The 17,227-nt window shown below is 51.6% G+C and overlaps 1 protein-coding gene across 2 annotated transcripts; it reads left to right on the forward strand.

The window, feature by feature from the left end:
* Positions 1-4,242: 4,242 nt before the first annotated feature.
* Positions 4,243-17,013, forward strand: NPTX2 (neuronal pentraxin 2). 2 transcript variants are annotated; one of them, XM_012759462.3, is made up of 6 exons: positions 4,243-5,665; positions 7,278-7,479; positions 12,536-12,780; positions 14,423-14,602; positions 15,577-15,832; positions 16,929-17,013. In XM_012759462.3, the coding sequence occupies exons 1-5, from the start codon at positions 5,204-5,206 to the stop codon at positions 15,802-15,804; spliced, it is 1,317 nt and encodes a 438-aa protein (XP_012614916.1). In that variant the 5' UTR covers positions 4,243-5,203; the 3' UTR covers positions 15,805-15,832; positions 16,929-17,013. The 2 variants fall into 2 exon arrangements, with proteins under 2 accessions (XP_012614916.1, XP_075851405.1); XM_075995290.1 differs by having other exon boundaries at positions 4,244-5,665; positions 15,577-17,013.
* Positions 17,014-17,227: the final 214 nt, after the last annotated feature.

Consider the following 17,227-nt stretch of genomic DNA (forward strand, 5'->3'; position numbering starts at 1 on the left):
TCTGTTCAAATCCTTTGACCACTTTTTAATAGGGTTATTTGATTTTTTTCTTACTGATTTTTGTGAGTTCTAAGTATATTCTAGTTATTAGTCCCTTATTGGATGCGTAGGATGCAAAAATTTTCTCCCATTCTGTAGGTTGTCTGTTTACTTTCATGACTATTTCTTTGGCTGTGCAGAAGCTTTGTAGTTTGATCATGTCCCATTTATTTATTTTTGTTGCTGCTGTGATTGCCTTTGGGGACTTCTTCATAAACTCTTTGCCCAGGCCGATGTCTAGGAGAGTGTTTCCAACTTTTTCTTCTAGAATTCTAATAGTTTCATACCAGGTTTAAGTCTGTTATCCAGCGTGAGTTGATTTTTGTGAGAGGTGAAAGGTGTGGGTCCTGTTTTAGCCTTCTACAGGTGGCTATCCAGTTTTCCCAGCACCATTTATTGAAAAGGGATTCTTTTCCCCAGCGTATGTTTGTCTGCTTTGTCAAAGATTAGATGGCTATATGAGGATGGTTTTATATCAGGATTCTCACATCTGTTCCACTGGTCAATATTCCTATTTTTGTGCCAATACCATATTGATTTAATTACTACAGCTTTGTAGTGTAGTTTGATATCTGGCATATTAATGCCTCCCATTTTGTTTTTGTTGCCTAGAATTGCTTTTGATATTCGGGGTCTTCTTTGGTTCCATACGAAGCATAAAATTATTTTTTCTATATCTGTGAAGAATGCTGATGGGATTTTAATAGGTATAAAGCAAGGTACTTTCTTAGTGTTCCCTAATAGAGAAAAATGGAGATGACATTCTCAGAAGAGTTCCTCAAAGCAACCTATGTTGATGAGGTTTCTTCCTTCAGTCTCCTCCCACCCCAATCTATTATCCTTTACTTTTAAAAACTGAGCTGAGACATCATCCCTGGTTTATTCAAGTTCTTATTGCTTGAAATTAGACAATGCCACCAAAAGCCTTTTTTTAAAAAAAATCAGATGAGTAATATTAACACCCACCCATTTCTCCCAAATCTCCAGCTGCAGGTGATCATATATTTGTACAGAGCACTTTCTGAAAATTAAGTGTCTCATATCATAAACTCCCAAATTAAGCCAGAAATGTGTTAGACAATAAGAACTCAGATGCACTGAAGAAAGACCATTTGCTTTATCTGGGGGGGGGGGATTTATATCTATTTGGTTCCCATAGCAGAACAAACTCAGAAACACTTAAATGTTAAATATTACAAATCTTTTAGTTGGGTCCAGACATACAGTCTGGTGATATACTCTAAGTGTAGGTGTGAAATAATTCACTTTGAATGAATCCTCTGATTAAAATTCAATAATACCATGCTTTATCTTAGTAAAAAAACCCACAGACTTGCTGAGACATCAATAAATTTTCCTGAAGTTCTCATCCTTTGTGTTTCCTTCTGTTCTTTCTCAAGTATTCTTGCCTTATTTAATTCTAAAGGATATGTAGAAAATAAAGGAAAATTTAAACTTTTTTTTTAAAAGGACTCACATAATTCACCTCTGAATCTGGTGAAAAAGAAAGGAAGAAAAGGACAATTAGTATCTATTGTGCACCTGCTATATGCCAAACATGTTCACATACATTATCTCACTCAAGCCTGACAACAATACTTTGTCGTAAATTTAGCTTTGATTTTCTATATAAGAAAACTGAGGCTCAGAGAGGTTAAGCCACTCTCTCAAGGCCAAATTGCAAGTTATAAAACTGAGACTGAAACAAGAGCTGACTTCAAATCTCAAGCTCTTTCCATTCTACCATGCAGTTCAATCTAGTGAAAAATCCACTCTTGAAAGCATCATAGCATTTCACGTATAACAGAGTATTAGCCAGGATCCTCTGGAGCCTCTAAACTCTGTTGTATCTGCACTGAATTCTACACACACACACACACACACACACACACACCGCTCTTATTTCCCCTTCCAATTGAAATTCAGCACCGGGGACAGTTCCTGAGTCATGTTTGCAGGAAGCTGTCCTTGGATTCTGTTACTGAGCTAACACTCCCATTCTTGACTTCCCAAGTGGCACTGAGAAAGAGAGGAGGAAATGTAAGAAAGTATAAGATGGGATCCTCTGACACCATGGTGGAAATTAGCACATTTCCCAGAAGACCAAGATAAAAATGCATGTGAGAAGAACAAGGGAACTAAACAGATGGGGCAATAAAATGGAGGCGGAATGAGCTCATCAGGATTCCCAGCACACGGTTTAAGCCCATACTGGGCTCTCAGCTGACCTGGGACCAGCAGACATAGTGAATGAGTGGGTGGTTACTATGCTGCAGCATCAGTTACACTAAGAGATTAGGTGGAGCTGATTCACTGCTGCAGATCTGCACGACTTTTCAAGTGGTGGAAAATCTGTGGGCCCTGGTCTCTGCCACTCACGTAAGTGTCCTCAAGGATAGCATGAGTCAGACATGCAGGATCTTTCAGGTAGACAAGTTGCTGTGTTGTGAGTAAGTCGGGGATGATTTCACATTGCTGAGAGCAGGTTTAACCACAGCTACAGCATCTCCTTGTATGCAGGTTCACTTGCTGTATCACACAGCCACTTTGCCTTTCCACACTTACCCTTGACTACAGGTGGTTCATAACACACAGAGGAAAAACAAGGTTCTGAAATGGCCCTCATATTGAACAATGATTCCTTCTTTTCTAAACTACCAAGATCTTGAGTACAGCCAGAAGCAACTTTGGAGAGACTACTCTAATCTTTATCTTAAACACAAGGAAACTAAACTCTAGAGAGGAGAAATGACTTGCCCACAACCACTTAGCTAGTGACAGAGTTGGTACTAGGACTCAGACCCTTCATTCTGAAGCCAGCAGACTTTCTACTGCATCAAGAAGATAAAATAAAACCTCAAATAACATATACCCTGTTAAGTAAGCCCTCTAATTATACTGCCTCCAAAGAAAATAATATCTCAAATGATTGAGTCTTTCCAGTCTTTCCATCTGAGCCTTGGCAATTTCTCTAACCATTTCTTATATTGGAACCTCTTTTTAAGAAATTTAAGAGTAATTATTTGGGGATATATGCTATTTTTATTCTTGTACACTGCTTTCTTTGTTCAGGAGGAAATTAGAATTCTGGAAAAACACTTGATTTTATTTAATTATTAAAGGAATTATTAAAGTTTCTATTTCAAATAGCTGCAAGTATGAATGTATCAATCTGTGTCAAGAAAGGATATATGGAACAATAAGGGAACAATAATACTCTATTGTTTCATCCAATTAAGATCCAGCCATGTCTATGAGTAAAAAGGAACATGAGTGAAAATTGGAAAGTCACATCCTTATTTGAGTACTTCCAAACGTGTCTGGATTTGGTGCCTTGTGAATCATCTAAAACAGAACACTGTATAGTGTTTTGCAACCTTGTTGCCTTCATCATTGCAATTCGTGTATAAGGAGGCTTGTTTGGACTTCGGGAGTTTTCAAGGAGCTGAAAATGATGTAGGAAGAATGAGTCTATTCAAGGACATATTTACAAGGTGAAACTGATACCTCCTGGTGATGCGGACTGACAGAGATATTAGCCCATTACTCACCCCCCCATCTCCCACCCATACCTTTTCTGTTAAAGAATATTCTTACCTGAACCATCTTTACTTCCATTGTCTTCTGCTTTGGGTACTGAGTAGACCAGGTTTCCTGTCTCTTATTTATATCCATGAGAAGATTTACATGAATAGAACTTTTCTTGTAATTTAGCAACACTGTCCTTGAAAACCCCACAACTATTTACATAACAGAATCTATTGTTTGAAGTGCAAAGCAGGTCAGAATTTGGTTTCTAGAAATTAATCACTGCAGTCTATTTTATATTATCATAATAATTTCATTTATTTTGATACAATTTGTTTTCAGAACCAAACTCAGCTTCTGTGTGCACAAGTGACAAATCCATTTGTTTCTAGCATAATGGATAATATGATTAATGGCCTTGCAACAGGATTTCTTAAAAACATAGAGAAAAAATAAAGATTTCCATTAATAATGTGCAGTCTGTAGCTGTGCATCAACATCACTGTGAACTTGTGTGTAAGCCACAGACAGACAAGATTTTGAAACAAATTTGCTCCTGTCTTTGGGGTTTCTGTACATATGTGCTCTCTCTCCAAGAACCTGAGGGCAGCGCTCTCCAGTCGGGAAAGTGGACATCGTGGGCCCCTGCTTACAAGGACCGAGCACTGTTTTACTACGTGGCACCATGGAAACGGCTCCAGGCGAATGAACTACCTCAAGCTCAGGTCACCGCCTAGAGGGCTGCCGCTGGACACGCACGTGGTGAGAGCTCTGCGAGTGGCCTTGTGACGCCAACCCCCGTCGGCATCCAACGCCCGAGAATTCTTCCCGAGCGTCCTCCTTGGCGGCGGGCGGGGACGCGGAGCGCGGCGGGCGGGGACGCGGAGGGCGGCCCAGGACCGCGGCATCCGGAGGCGGCCGTCGTGCGGCTGCTTCCCGCCTCGAGAGCGAGGCGGCAGGGCCGTGACGAGGAGGCCCACGCCTCCCGCGGGGGTGGCTCGCGACGGCGGCACGGGGTCGAGTCCCGCCTGGGCTCCTCCCGGAGAAGCGGGACTAACGCCCCCTCAGGGCGGCAGGACGCACCGCTAGGCCTCGCTCCGCGCCGGAAGCCCACAGCCGCCGGGGGCGCCGGGGCACCAGGGGCTCCCGGCTTCTCCTCAGCCCAGGACACCGCGTCCTCGGGTGGGCTCGAGGGACACCTGGGCACGGCCGGCCGAGCCTTCTGAGGGCCCCACGGTCATTTTTGGACCTCAATCCTAGCTCCCTAGGAGCCCCGGGACGTCGCGCTCTCGCCTCAGGCTCGGGCCCACGCGCCCGCCCGACTGCCCGGCTGCCCGGCTCGCGGTGAGAAGCTCCCCCGCCCCGCCCCCCGCCTGACGCGCAGCCAGTCGGGCCAATCACAGCTCGCGGCGCGCGCCCCCGCGCGGGTCCCGCCCTCACCCCAGCTTAAGAAAGGGAGCGCGGGCCAGCCGGGCCAGAGCGCCGCGCGGGGCTGAGGGTGCGGCTACGCGACGGCACTTGGCGCCAGCCCCGCGCTCCACGCGCCTGGCCGCAGCCGGCTGCTGAGGCGCCTCCAGCCGCGCGCCCCGACGGCGCCTCCCGCCGTTGATGCTGAGGTGAGCGCGGCGGCTCTGGGATGCTGGCGTTGCTGGCCGCCGGCCTGGCGCTAGCCGTGGCCTCCAGGGCCCAGAACAGCCCGGTGCCCGGCAGCCGCTTCGTGTGTACCGCGCTGCCCCTGGAGGCAGCTCGAGCCGGCTGCGTGCAGCCCGCGATGCCCATGCAGGGCCCCGATGCCCATGCGGGGCCGGGCCCCGATGCCCATGCAGGGCTGGGCACCGAGGAGGAGCTGAGGGCCGCGGTGCTGCAGCTGCGCGAGACCGTCGTGCAGCAGAAGGAGACGCTGGGCGTGCAGCGGGAGGCTATCCGCGAGCTCACGGACAAGCTGGCGCGCTGCGAGGGGCAGACGAGCGGCAAGGCACGGGGCGCGGAGGCCACGGGCAAGGAAACTATGGGCGACCTGCCGCGGGAATCCGGACACGTCGTGGAGCATCTCAGCCGTTCGCTGCAGACCCTCAAGGACCGCCTGGAGAGCCTCGAGGTAGCTGCGCGGGGTACCGGGAGCGGGGAGAGCGCCAGGGGTGGCGAGGTGCATGGCCCCAGCTGGGCGCGCTTGTCCACTGGGTGGGCTGCGTTAGCTGCTTTGCGGGTGAAAGGAGGGGGTGTCTGGATCCTGCTCGGGAACTTCCTCGCATCGCACCCTCCCTCCGCCCCCTTGCTGGAAGAAAAGGTTTAAATCTTGCCCCCCCTTACCGACCCCCGCGTGCCAGGATTGCTCCTGGGCCCACTGTGCACTTCCTGAGGTCGGGCTCACGAACCCAGACGGCCTAGCCTGGCGCGAAATACCCCAGGGACCGGGAACCTTTTTCCTCTTGTTGCAAATCTCCGCGAGCAGGGACGCGCTCCCGCAGGCGGCGCGGGGTGCTGAGAGGCTGCTGCAGGAGGTCAGCTGCCCTGGCATCTGCTGTTTCCTTTAATAAATCGGGTCGGACAGGAGGAGCAGAGGGTGGTCGGAGGTAGGCGAGCGCAGCGGGATCACTGGTCACCCCAGAACTCGGATTAGAGGAAACCTCTTAACTTCAAAGATCCCTCTGTCTGCAAGTTGGACCATTTTAAGGTGCCTTTCCAGCTTGCTTTGGGGGAGGGGATCTTATTCTGTTCTCTCTCGGAAGGTGTGTGCCGTTTGGAACTTTGAGAAAGAAATCTTCAATTGATTTTCATCTTCATGTTCCACTCTTTGTAAGAAGTGTGGACGTTTCTGTTAATAGCGTTAATGAAAATACTTATTAGCAAAACTAGGTTTAAATTACAGGTGGTAATTATTGCAAAATGATTTGAGGGTTTCTTTTGGCATGATGGCTAAATACAGTATTTCCAGCGTCTGTGTATCCCTGATTCATTACTAACAGTAACACTTCTTGAGCACTAAATATGTCAGGTGTATTATTTAATTTTTTAACTCTTGCAGCAATGACAGGCATGAGTCAGGTCCCACTGTCTGCTTTTACAAATTGGAGCACTTTGTAAGACGGATAGAGAGCTTGGGAAGACTCATGGCTGGGCAGCCGCAGGCTGCCTCCAGAACTGCATGATGGTAGAGGAGCAAAAAAAAAAAAATAGGAAGTGAGGTTTTAGAAACAGCATAAAAACAAATATTTCTGGAATTCCAAATAGTAATGTTTTATATCTGTCATTTTCCAGTAACATCTCTGCAAGCATAGTTATTTACCTTTGTACCATCCTGGAACTTGGGGGCTGTTTTCATTTCTAGAGAAAAGCTCATCCCCTTTGTGTATCATTGATTAACTCTTTTTTTAAAAAAATCCTAGCTGTGGTTTGGTCTTTACTCAATATTCTAGATGTTGGTTAAAATTTTGACTTTTTAGTAAGAGGAGAAAAAACAGCTTTTTAAGAAGGGAAAATGAGATACACAAGTTTCAAATATTGCAGCAAAGTAATTCTTGTCTGACTTTGAAATCCTTTCCATACAAAAAAAAAGGCATGGTGTAAGGCGCCCCTCCTTTGTGCCAGGGCGTGATTTAATGCTTGCGTTTGGAAAGCTTCTCCGCTGCTGCCGGTCAGGGTGGGGCCATCGGGACTACATTTCACAGTTTCTTTTCAACTCCCTCTGTATCCCCCCTCCCAAATTAAAGCACCAGCTTAGAGGGAATGTGCCTGACGACTTCCGCGAGGTGCTCCAGCGGCGGCTTGGGGAACTGGAGCAGCAACTGCACCACAAGGTGGCTGAGCTGGAGGAAGAGAAGTCCCTGCTCCACAACGAGACCTCTGCTCACCGGCAGAAGACCGAGAACACCCTGAACGCGCTGCTGCAGAGGGTGACTGAGCTGGAGCGAGGTGCGTGCTTTGCTCATTTCTGTCTGGAGGTCTGATTTTCATCCCTTGCCAGCAGGCTCAGGATTTCCGCCTGTGGACAGCAGTGGCTGTGGCATAGCCCAGGGGTGGTTCATGGATGTTTGAGCAAATAATAAAGATGACTGACAATGGTCATCTCAGGAATTAACCCCCAGTCCTACTGGCATTATCCATGGATAAGCAATGAACTCAGGACCGGCTGGATAAACAACCTGCTGTCTGACTTCCCACTGTATGGGCATTTCGGTTCCTTCTTAACTAGTCCTTGCAGCAGATTCTGTTTGTCTTTCTCTTGTCTGCTCACACTACAGCGGGCAAGTTTCTCCCACAGGAGACAGGGAGGAGGAGGGCCTGTTATCAAGGGCCCTAGATAATTCCATGTTGTCAACCCCCAACTGCTGGGTGGCCTGGCTGTGAAGTTTCAGGTTTGCTTGTAGTGGGTGTAGAATTATAATCATCTAGGATACACTCACCTGACAAAGGCAGTTTTTAATTACTCAGTTTCATAAGTTGATAGGAGAATGCCCAATAGCAGAATGCCCATGACATTTTTAGTGACCTTGGCCGGGAAGGGCCAGATGGAGAAAGGAATGGGATTACTGTTCCATTTCTCAGCCAGCAGACACAAAGTCACAGGCCCCCTTCATCTCTTTCCTGTTCTCTTCCTCCAGAAAAGTCTATGCTTTCTTCCCTGCCCTTCTCAGAAAAGGGTGTGTGTAGCTTACCTATGAGACTTGGATTCTTGAGTTTCCAGAAAAAATTTCCTCTTTGCCTTGCCTCTGCTACTGGGTGACCTCAGGAGACTGATTAAGTCTCAGGAGCTGTCCCTGGAGGCAGAGCAGTTGCAGCTGTGGCCTCTCTCACATGACAGAAGGTGAAGGTGTGGGGGGGAGGGCAGCATGTAGCCACAAGTGAGTGTGGCATCTTGGTCCAGCCCAGCCTCAGCAGATCCTCGGGATGCCCAGAGCTGTGGAACAGACACACTGAAGGTAGTTAGTGCGTTGATAGGGGCGACTGTGGAGTGAGAGGAGGGCTCTCACTGGCTGTATACCAATGGCCAAGTTGCTGCAAGGAGGTGGGTTAATAGTCCACAGAGTTGGAGCACAGTGTAGTACCGGGCAATGTGCTAAGCACTTCACCCCTGGGACCTCAGACTTCTGTTAGACCCATTGCACAGATGAGAAAAGCTCTCAGTTCTCAGCCAGATGTGTGTTCTTTGTGAAGAGAGGACCAAAGTGGGATCTGGGCCTCTAGCTGGTGAACCCTGATGGTCAGTCACATAGACCTGCACCTCCCCATTCTCTGTCCTCTAACGCAAGGCTGGTGTTGGTTACACTTGGCTTATAAGCTAAGCCATGGCTTTGGCCACCTAGAAGCTTCCCTCCCATCCCTAACCTGTCTGTTCATAGCCCGAAAGAATCAGTGAGGACTCGGGCTCCACCAGCCCGGTGATGGCACCCATGCTCTGGATCCTTTGGTTTCACTGAGAGTCCCCAGAGCTCATCAGGCACAGAGGGGAAGCTCAGCTCTGCAAGGGCCAGGGCCCCGGCTGGCCACTTGTGCAGAGTCCTCAGGACCTGGGACAGAGAGGCAGCTCAGCTTGTGTTGTCTGCTGCCCTCTGACCCCTCCACAGGAACTTTAGAGTCCCCTGTCTGTTCTGCCAGCTCAGTTCTGGGATGAGTCTCTGAGGAAAGTGATCATTTGCTGACTGGTTTGTCTTCTTGGCAATTCTGAGTTTATATCTGTCCTGTTTGGGACAATTCTGAAGAGATATGTAAACACCCAGCCCTCAAATATACCATGATTGGAAAATATATGATGTTCCTTAGATGCATCCCACTGAGCCCAGATGAGATAGACCTTGACCATGTGGCAGGTGGGGGGCTTTGGGGGGTCCTGACCTTTGGTCCATCATCTCCTGCCTATTGTGGACCAGACACATGTCTGTAAGTTACACACTCTGTATACTCAGTAACCCTGCCATGACCTGTGAGGTAGACACTAAATCAGATGAGAGACTGAAGTCAGAGAGCTAAGTGATGCCTGCGGTCACGTGGCTGCAGAGGGCAGAGCTGGGATGGAAGTTGGTGGTGACCCCAGATGAGTAATGGAGGCTGCAGCTGAGAGTGGTGTGTGGGCTCCAGCCCCACTGGGCGGGAGGCTCCCTGGAGCCCAGCAGCAAGTGCCCAACCCCTGCCTGTGGATGTGCAAGTGCCCAGGGCCTGAGGCTGCTTGTTTTTCTTCATTTCAAGACCTGCTCATCTGCAAGGGCCTCCAAATCTGGGCCACCTAGCCAGGCACAGCTTGGCTCAGGATTGAAGTAAACCTTGGTGCTGAGAATACCAAAACCCCCTCTCTCCCTGCCCCAGGCTGCCCACCCCTGTCCCCCACCTTGTCCACCACCTGCAGTTTCTGATTTATTGGTCAGGCCTTTTAATTCATAATTGGTTTTAACTAAGTTTCCTCTGAAGCTCCAAGCTGTTTTATTTAAATAAAGAATACCAGTTTTCAGGGTACAGGCCCCCTCCTCTGCCCCTGGGCTCTCCCAACTCTAATTAAACCTATCTGTTGTCACCGAGCTAACGACATTATCAACACTGAGTTGTGTGAAATTGGCAAGCCTGCCCACCTGCAAGCACAGCAGCCATCTCTCTTCATTAGACAGTGGTGCCTTCATTAAGAACATGGTCATGTGCCATTTGAAGATGAAGTGCTAGGGGCTACATGTAACAGAAAAGGAGACTTCCAGCCCCTGCTCTGTCATTCACTAGCTGTGTGAGCTTGGGTAAGTCACCTCACCTCTCTGAGCCACCGTGTCTCAACAGTGTAACCTACAAAATCAGGGAGTGGGGGCTTTCTGGTTCTCTTTCTCTGTTTTGCTTCAGCCTAATGAGGGACTAGTCCCAGCCTGTACTCTGGCCTGGCCCCTTGGCTTCCCAAGGTGACCGGGACTTCCCAGTGCTCAGCTGGTGCTTGGCAGCTCTGCAGCCTGTGTTGAGGGGTGCCCTGCCTTAGGGGGTCAAGAGGAGTCAGGCAAGACTGTGCAATCAGCAGATGTGAGTACCTGCTACAGGTGCAGCCCAGATACTAGTGTCTATATGCTGCCATTCCAGGGAGGTTGGGAGGTGGCGCCGGCCCTGCTGCTCCTTTGCAGAAGTCTCTTTACATAGGTGTGAACCATGGTGCCAAAGAGCTTCTCTTATGTATTATCCACTCTGCTGGAAAATAGGTTTGGGGAATTGTGATGGAGAAAGATTTATCTGTTCTGTCTCTTGTTCTGCCAAAGGGCTGAGGAAGGGACTGATTTCATTCCACAGTGGTGCAGGCAGCTCTGCTCTGTTGGTTCTGGCTCCGGAGAGCCTCCCTGTCCCTGCGGGCCACAGAGACTGGGCTCTCGTGTGTGCTTCCTAAGTACTTGTCGGATAAATGAGGGGCATTCAGACTCCTTCACTAGCAGGGGCTTGGTCCCTAAATAAGGGGAAAATTTTTGCTGTGTGAAAGCTCACAGGATCAAGTGTCCCACAAATTTCAGAATATGTGATACCCGGACAGCAGGTGTGGTTGTTAAATTAATTTTGAGGCCGGGCGCGGTGGCTCACGCCTGTAGTCCTAGCTCTCTGGGAGGCCGAAGCGGGCGGATTGCTCCAGTTCAGGAGTTCGAAACCAGCCTGAGCAAGAGCGAGACCCCGTCTCTACTATAAATGGAAAGAAATTAATTGGCCAACTAAAAATATATACAAAAAATTAGCCGGGCATGGTGGTGCATGCCTGTAGTCCCAGCTACTCGGGAGGCTGAGGCAGGAGGGTTGCTTGAGCCCAGGAGTTTGAGGTTGCTGTGAGCTAGGGTGATGCCAGGGCACTCACTCTAGCCCGGGCAACAAATTGAGACTCTGTCTCAAAAAAAAAAAAAAAAAAAAAAAATTAATTTTGAGCTTAAATCAAGACTGCACTGAAAATTACTTAAACCCATTTAAGAGTTTGTTTTTGAGGACTTCAGTGCCATTTACATGGGGGGGGGGCAGGATTCAATGCCAGAAAGGTCTGGAAGGGGCCTGGCTCTGGCCAGGTGTGTTAACCTAGGTAGGGAGGGACACCTACCTCTCTCCGCCTCCCACTAGTTCCAGGCTACAGGAAGTGGTCTATAAACTCAGTGTTCTTTGGAGGAGGAAAGGGCAAATGGAAGCCAACCAATTGACATCAGGGATTGAGATAGAAAAGCCACTTGTAAGTTCAGTTGTAGCGTCAAAACCCAACAGCCTGACTCCTTCACCTTGGTGGCGGTGATCCTGAGTGTGAGAGGTGATTCAGGCTCACTTGACAAGTGTTTATCAAGCACCCAGGTCTCTGTGAGACTGTCTTCCTCTAAGCCCAAGTCCAGGGCTTCCTGTCTTAGCTAAAGAAGCCAAAGGGGCCAAGACTTCAAGGAAATATCTACAGTAACAAGACGTGGCTGAGAAACGGTTTTCTGGCTTAATGGAACAAGAAAATTAAATCCACCTCACCCCTGCCCTTCCTCAAGCTTTCTAGTCACTAGATATGGCTATATACAGGGGGATAACTGACCAGAAGGGGCCACAGCTTTTTCCTTCTGAGTTTCAAGGGGCCTCTTTTCCTGTCCTTAAAGATGGAGCTAAATTCTATGATGTGCCCAGTGTACCAAAGTGCTCCTTCCCCCCTTTCCTGGGCCTCTGGGAGGCCCTCTACTTGCTGTCCCCTCTGCAGGGAGCTCTCTCCTGGACCTTCCTAGCCCTCCCTCCCTCCTTCGCCTTCCGTCTCCCGGCATTGCCCAATGGGGGTCACTGCCTGGCCTCCCCTTTCACCTGCTGCTTGTTTCCTGTTATCCTCCCTACCCAGGCAAATGTGGGCTCCCTGGAGGTGAGGGCTCTGTCCTGTGTCCTTCGGTCGGTGGCTGGTGTGGAGCAGGTGCTCGGTGCTTGCTTGAGGGACTGCCTTCCAGAGGGGTCCAGGTGAGACGAGGCTCTGGGCCATGCTGGTGGGGTTTAACACGCTGCCCTGGCCTCTCTTCTCCCCACCCAGGCAGCAGCGCCTTCAAGTCGCCAGATGCCTTCAAAGTATCCCTCCCCCTCCGCACAAACTACCTGTATGGCAAGATCAAGAAGACGCTGCCCGAGCTGTACGCCTTCACCATCTGCCTGTGGCTGCGGTCCAGTGGCTCGCCAGGCATCGGCACCCCATTCTCCTACGCCGTGCCCGGGCAGGCCAACGAGATCGTGCTCATAGAGTGGGGCAACAACCCCATCGAGCTGCTCATCAACGACAAGGTGAGGCCTGCCCGCCCCCCACCCGCCACGAACAGGTCAGTTGGGGGAGGGAGGTGGGCAGCTGGCTGGCCATAGACAGACACCACCCGAGTATCCCAGCTGGCCCAGGCCTCCTTCGTCCATGCAGCAGAGGCCACAGACGAGCGTCTGCAGGGCTCCTTGTTGTGGGGACAACTTTGTACCAAGTCTGTCCCACTCTGGGTGGGTGGCTGGCTGGGTAGGGGAGTGGGGAGGGACAGCTACAGCACGTGGGGATCCGAGTCGTGAATCTGTCCATGGAGCAGGGGGCTCCCCCCTCACCCCCCCCGGCACTCAGGCCATGTGAGGGCTGTCCCCCAGGCTGCGCTGGTTAGGGGTGAGTGTATATGTGAGTATAAGAGACTCTTCATGAGCATGTCTTTTGAGGGGGCAGGTTTCTAGAAATATAATTTACACGCAGTAACATTTACCCTTTTCCACGTCCAGTTCTGCCAGTTTTGACAAACGCACGCAGTTGTGTAGCTGCCACCACCATGAAAATGTAAAACTGTTTGGTCACCCCCAGAATCCCCTCACGCCACTCAAAGTACACACCTGCCCTGGCACCTGCCTGTGAGCTCTGCAGCTCTGTACCTTGGCCCACAGTCTTGCCCCTTCCCCATAGACCTTGGCCTCCTCAGGACCTAGCAGAGCCCTGCTTCCTACTCCATTCTGACATCACGCTCAGTATAACAAAGACTCTGTATAACAAAGAGAGTGCCCTCTGAGTGGCTACACCAACTGGCTGGCATCCAGGCCAGTCCTGGCTCTGTCTTCACTGAACTGCCCCCGGGGGAGTTTAAGAAATGCGGGCAGTGACCAGTTCCTGGAGCCAGGGGTTAATTGTCCTAATGACACCCTAGGACACAGTGGGGCTAAGAGCCTTGTTTCCTCTTGTTTAGGCAGCTGATAAACATGTAATTCCTGGGAGGAAGGCTTCAGGTTGCTAGGAGACCAGCGGTAACAACAGGGTGGTTTGTGGGAGCCTATGGAAAGTGCTCACAGGACTACTGGGGGGACCTGGTCGGTGGCCAAGTCCTTTCCCAAGTTCCACCTGCAGTCTGTGTGTGCCCTCCCACTGCTGCCACACACATGCGTGCTTAGAGGCCTCCAGGCCGCTACATGGGAGGCCATGGTAGCACCCCGCCCCCTCTGCAGCACACAGGTCCCTGAGTGCTACTATGGCCACCAGGGAGGCTCAGGACTTTGCCTGGGGAGTGAAGATCGTGCTCTGTTTGCCAAGGAAGTTGGCTCCATCGAGCTCTGACTCCCTCAGGTTCTTCAGCACAGACAGCTCAGGGCCAGCATGGGGGGCTTATCCCTCATGTCTTCTGGGTCCTCCTCCAAGCTGGGGACCAAGAGTGTCCTGCTAACATTGGGCCTCCCTGGGGTCAGGGGCTTGTGCTGAGGCTGCGCCTTCCTCCTGACTGCCTGTGTCACACACCTAGGGTCAGGCATGTCAGCCATGTATCAGGGAAGGGGGCCAGTGGGGGGTGGGCGGGGGGGGGCAGATGGTGGGAGGAGCAGTGGCCCAGAGACTCTGGGGTGTCCTTTTTGTTTCCTGCCCTGGGGGACACATGGGATGGGGCCGGGCAGGCCCTCACCTGCACACTGCTGCCCACAGGTCACACAGCTGCCCCTGTTTGTCAGTGATGGCAAGTGGCACCACATTTGTATCACCTGGACGACGCGGGACGGCACCTGGGAAGCTTTCCAGGATGGGGAGAAGCTTGGCACTGGGGAGAACCTGGCCCCCTGGCACCCCATCAAGCCAGGGGGTGTGCTGATCCTTGGGCAGGAGCAGGTAGGTGCAGGGCGGGTGCTCGCCCTGCCAGGGATGACAGAGGAGGGGCCAGCCAGTCAAGTGGCACAAGGCCAGGCTGTAGGCTATCTCCTCTCCTGGCCCCAGCTGTAGACAGCCAGCTTGGGGCAGCGAGTCCCTGGCAACCTGGCCCCTGCTGTGGCCTGAGGGCCTGAGGGTGGGCATGGGGATGTGGCCTGCACCTGGCAGGGACCAGGTGAGTGTGGTGGTCTAGACAGATTCCAAGATAAAGTCAGACACAGGGGCAGGAGTGCCCTGTGGTCATGGGTCATTTTGTGACATAGGATCCAGCCTCCTCCTGGGGAGGAGCTGTGGAGGGCGTCTCCAGGTGTCCCTAGGAGTCTCTCGGGCGTTTAGCCCCTGCCTGATGCAGTGCTGACTTGGGACACCAGGGCTGGTCTCTTCTGGTGCCAGTGGCTCAGGGTGCGCTGTGCTGCGAGGGGCACTTAGGTGACAGGGTGGGGAGCTCAGCTCATGGGGGAGATGGGAACAAAGACTGAGCTCAGCGCTGCCCTGAGAAACTCACGTCCAGGTGAGGGGAAGCCTGAGTTGGCGCCTGGCATTGACGGTTCAGTCTGCATTTGAGATTTGACCATGGAAAGTGAGAGAACAGACCACAGGGGCTCTGGGGGCTTCGAGTCTGGCCCATCTGCGATCCACAGCCCTCCTTGCTTCCCCACTGTGCCTCCCCAGGGAGGGCTGGGAGTCAGGAGACCGGCTCTGGTCCTGGCTTGGGACTTCGGATAGGTATCTCCCCTTTTTAGCCTCAGTTTCCCTCGTATAAAAGGGAGGGATTGGAGTGACATCGTCCCCTGGGCTGACATGCCCTGGAGCTTCAGAACCTGCAGAAACCGGTGGTCCGGGTTGGGGGAGTCAGGGTGACACTCAGGGCCCCCGCCTCCCAGCATTTGCCCGGGGACCCGCCCCGATGCAGATTTCTTGCTCTTGTTTCCCAGGACACCGTGGGGTCCAGGTTCGATGCCACTCAGGCATTCGTGGGCGAGCTCAGCCAGTTCAACGTATGGGACCGCGTCCTTCGCGCGCAGGACGTTGTCAACATCGCCAACTGCTCCACGAACATGCCGGGCAACATCATCCCGTGGGTGGACAACAACGTCGACGTGTTTGGGGGGGCGTCCAAGTGGCCCGCGGAGACTTGTGAGGAGCTTCTCCTCGACTTGTAGCCGTCTGCTCCTCCGTCCGGGCAGCCGGGTAGGGCTGGTCCTGTGAGGTTCAGGGCCATCTACCCGCCGTTAAACTGTGTTAAACCTCTTGCCAGCATGGGCTCCGCCCCGAAGCCCATTCCAGGAAATGTCTAAGACCGAGGCTGTGGCAGCAATTGTCACCAGCTTATTTGTTTGTGTTCCTTACGGAGATTTTGTTGCTTCTGGGGGTAGTGTCAGAACCCCCTGGGAGAACATCTGACTTCCTGCTGTGGGTGGGACTAACGATTGACTGTCAGCCCCCCTTCGGCACCCCCATAAATGCTAGTGCAGCCCCAGAGCCCTGCCGGCCCTCTGGGGTCCTTGGTGTCCCATGTGCGCCTTGCGTCTGTCCCCTTTAATGGCTGTGCCGCCGTCCTGCTAGAGTGTCCCTTGTGAGTGCATCCCTGCTGGCCATGAGCACGCAGCAAAGCAGCTACCCCTCATCTGCACAAGGTCCTCCCCTGTGTGTCCTGTTCGCTGTGACTCTTTCCATCTGAGCAGCGTTGGATCTGGCGGAGGAGGGCCGGCCGCCCAGACACTGCCCTCCTTCCCGGCAGCAGAGGAGGTGGCTGTGTCCCCAGAGAGGGGGGTGTAGAGGGACGCAGAATGGAGAGGGCTGTGACCGCCTCCCCCTGCCCCCAGCATCTCTCGCTCAGACCCGTGCTTTGACTGAATCATCACTGGCTGTGGCTTTAAAAGGCCTCTCTTCTCATCTGGTGCCAAAAGTTCAGTTGCAGCTTTTACAACCATTCTGTATGGTTTGGAGGATTCATTTTTCCCCAACAGAAAAGAATAACCATTAGAAGGAAGCTCCCATTTCTTGATGTTTCGCCCCACTGTGAGGAGTGTGCTAGTTTTTAATTCATGTTGACTCCTATAAGCACCTGACTGTCTTCATCCAGTATTTCCCCCAGAACTTTTTAAGGAAGTGGAGGCCATTTGATATTTGCTTCGTGACTCCAGGCTGCATAATCTATTGGACAGAGGTCGTAATTTATTTTAAAGATGAAGTGATGAAGCGGGGAAATTTATAAAGCTAAATATTATATATTTTATTTTTCATACATGTTTGAAGTGCAAATCTGTGGAAATTCCATTTGTAGGACCACGTTGACATGCCCATCCCAACATTGTATGCTATGAGAACTCTCCTGATGATGGAATTCTGATTAAAGTGCACTGAAGATGCTTTGGTGTCTGCCTCCCCACGTGTGGGGCTGCGGGCGGAGAGGGGCAGGCTCTGGCTTGCTGGGCCTGGCGGCAGTGGGTGGTTGGGGGAGGGTGTGGTACAGTCTGCACCTTCCCTTCCTCAGTGCCAGACTCTGGCTGTGGGTACCCCTAGCCTGTCCCTGTTTTCTCAACTAGGGGATCCAGCTTGGCTGGAAGACCCAGAGCTCCCTTC

This window comes from Microcebus murinus, chromosome 19, assembly GCF_040939455.1.
Source record: "Microcebus murinus isolate Inina chromosome 19, M.murinus_Inina_mat1.0, whole genome shotgun sequence".
In the NCBI taxonomy this organism is placed as follows: Eukaryota; Metazoa; Chordata; class Mammalia; order Primates; family Cheirogaleidae; genus Microcebus; species Microcebus murinus.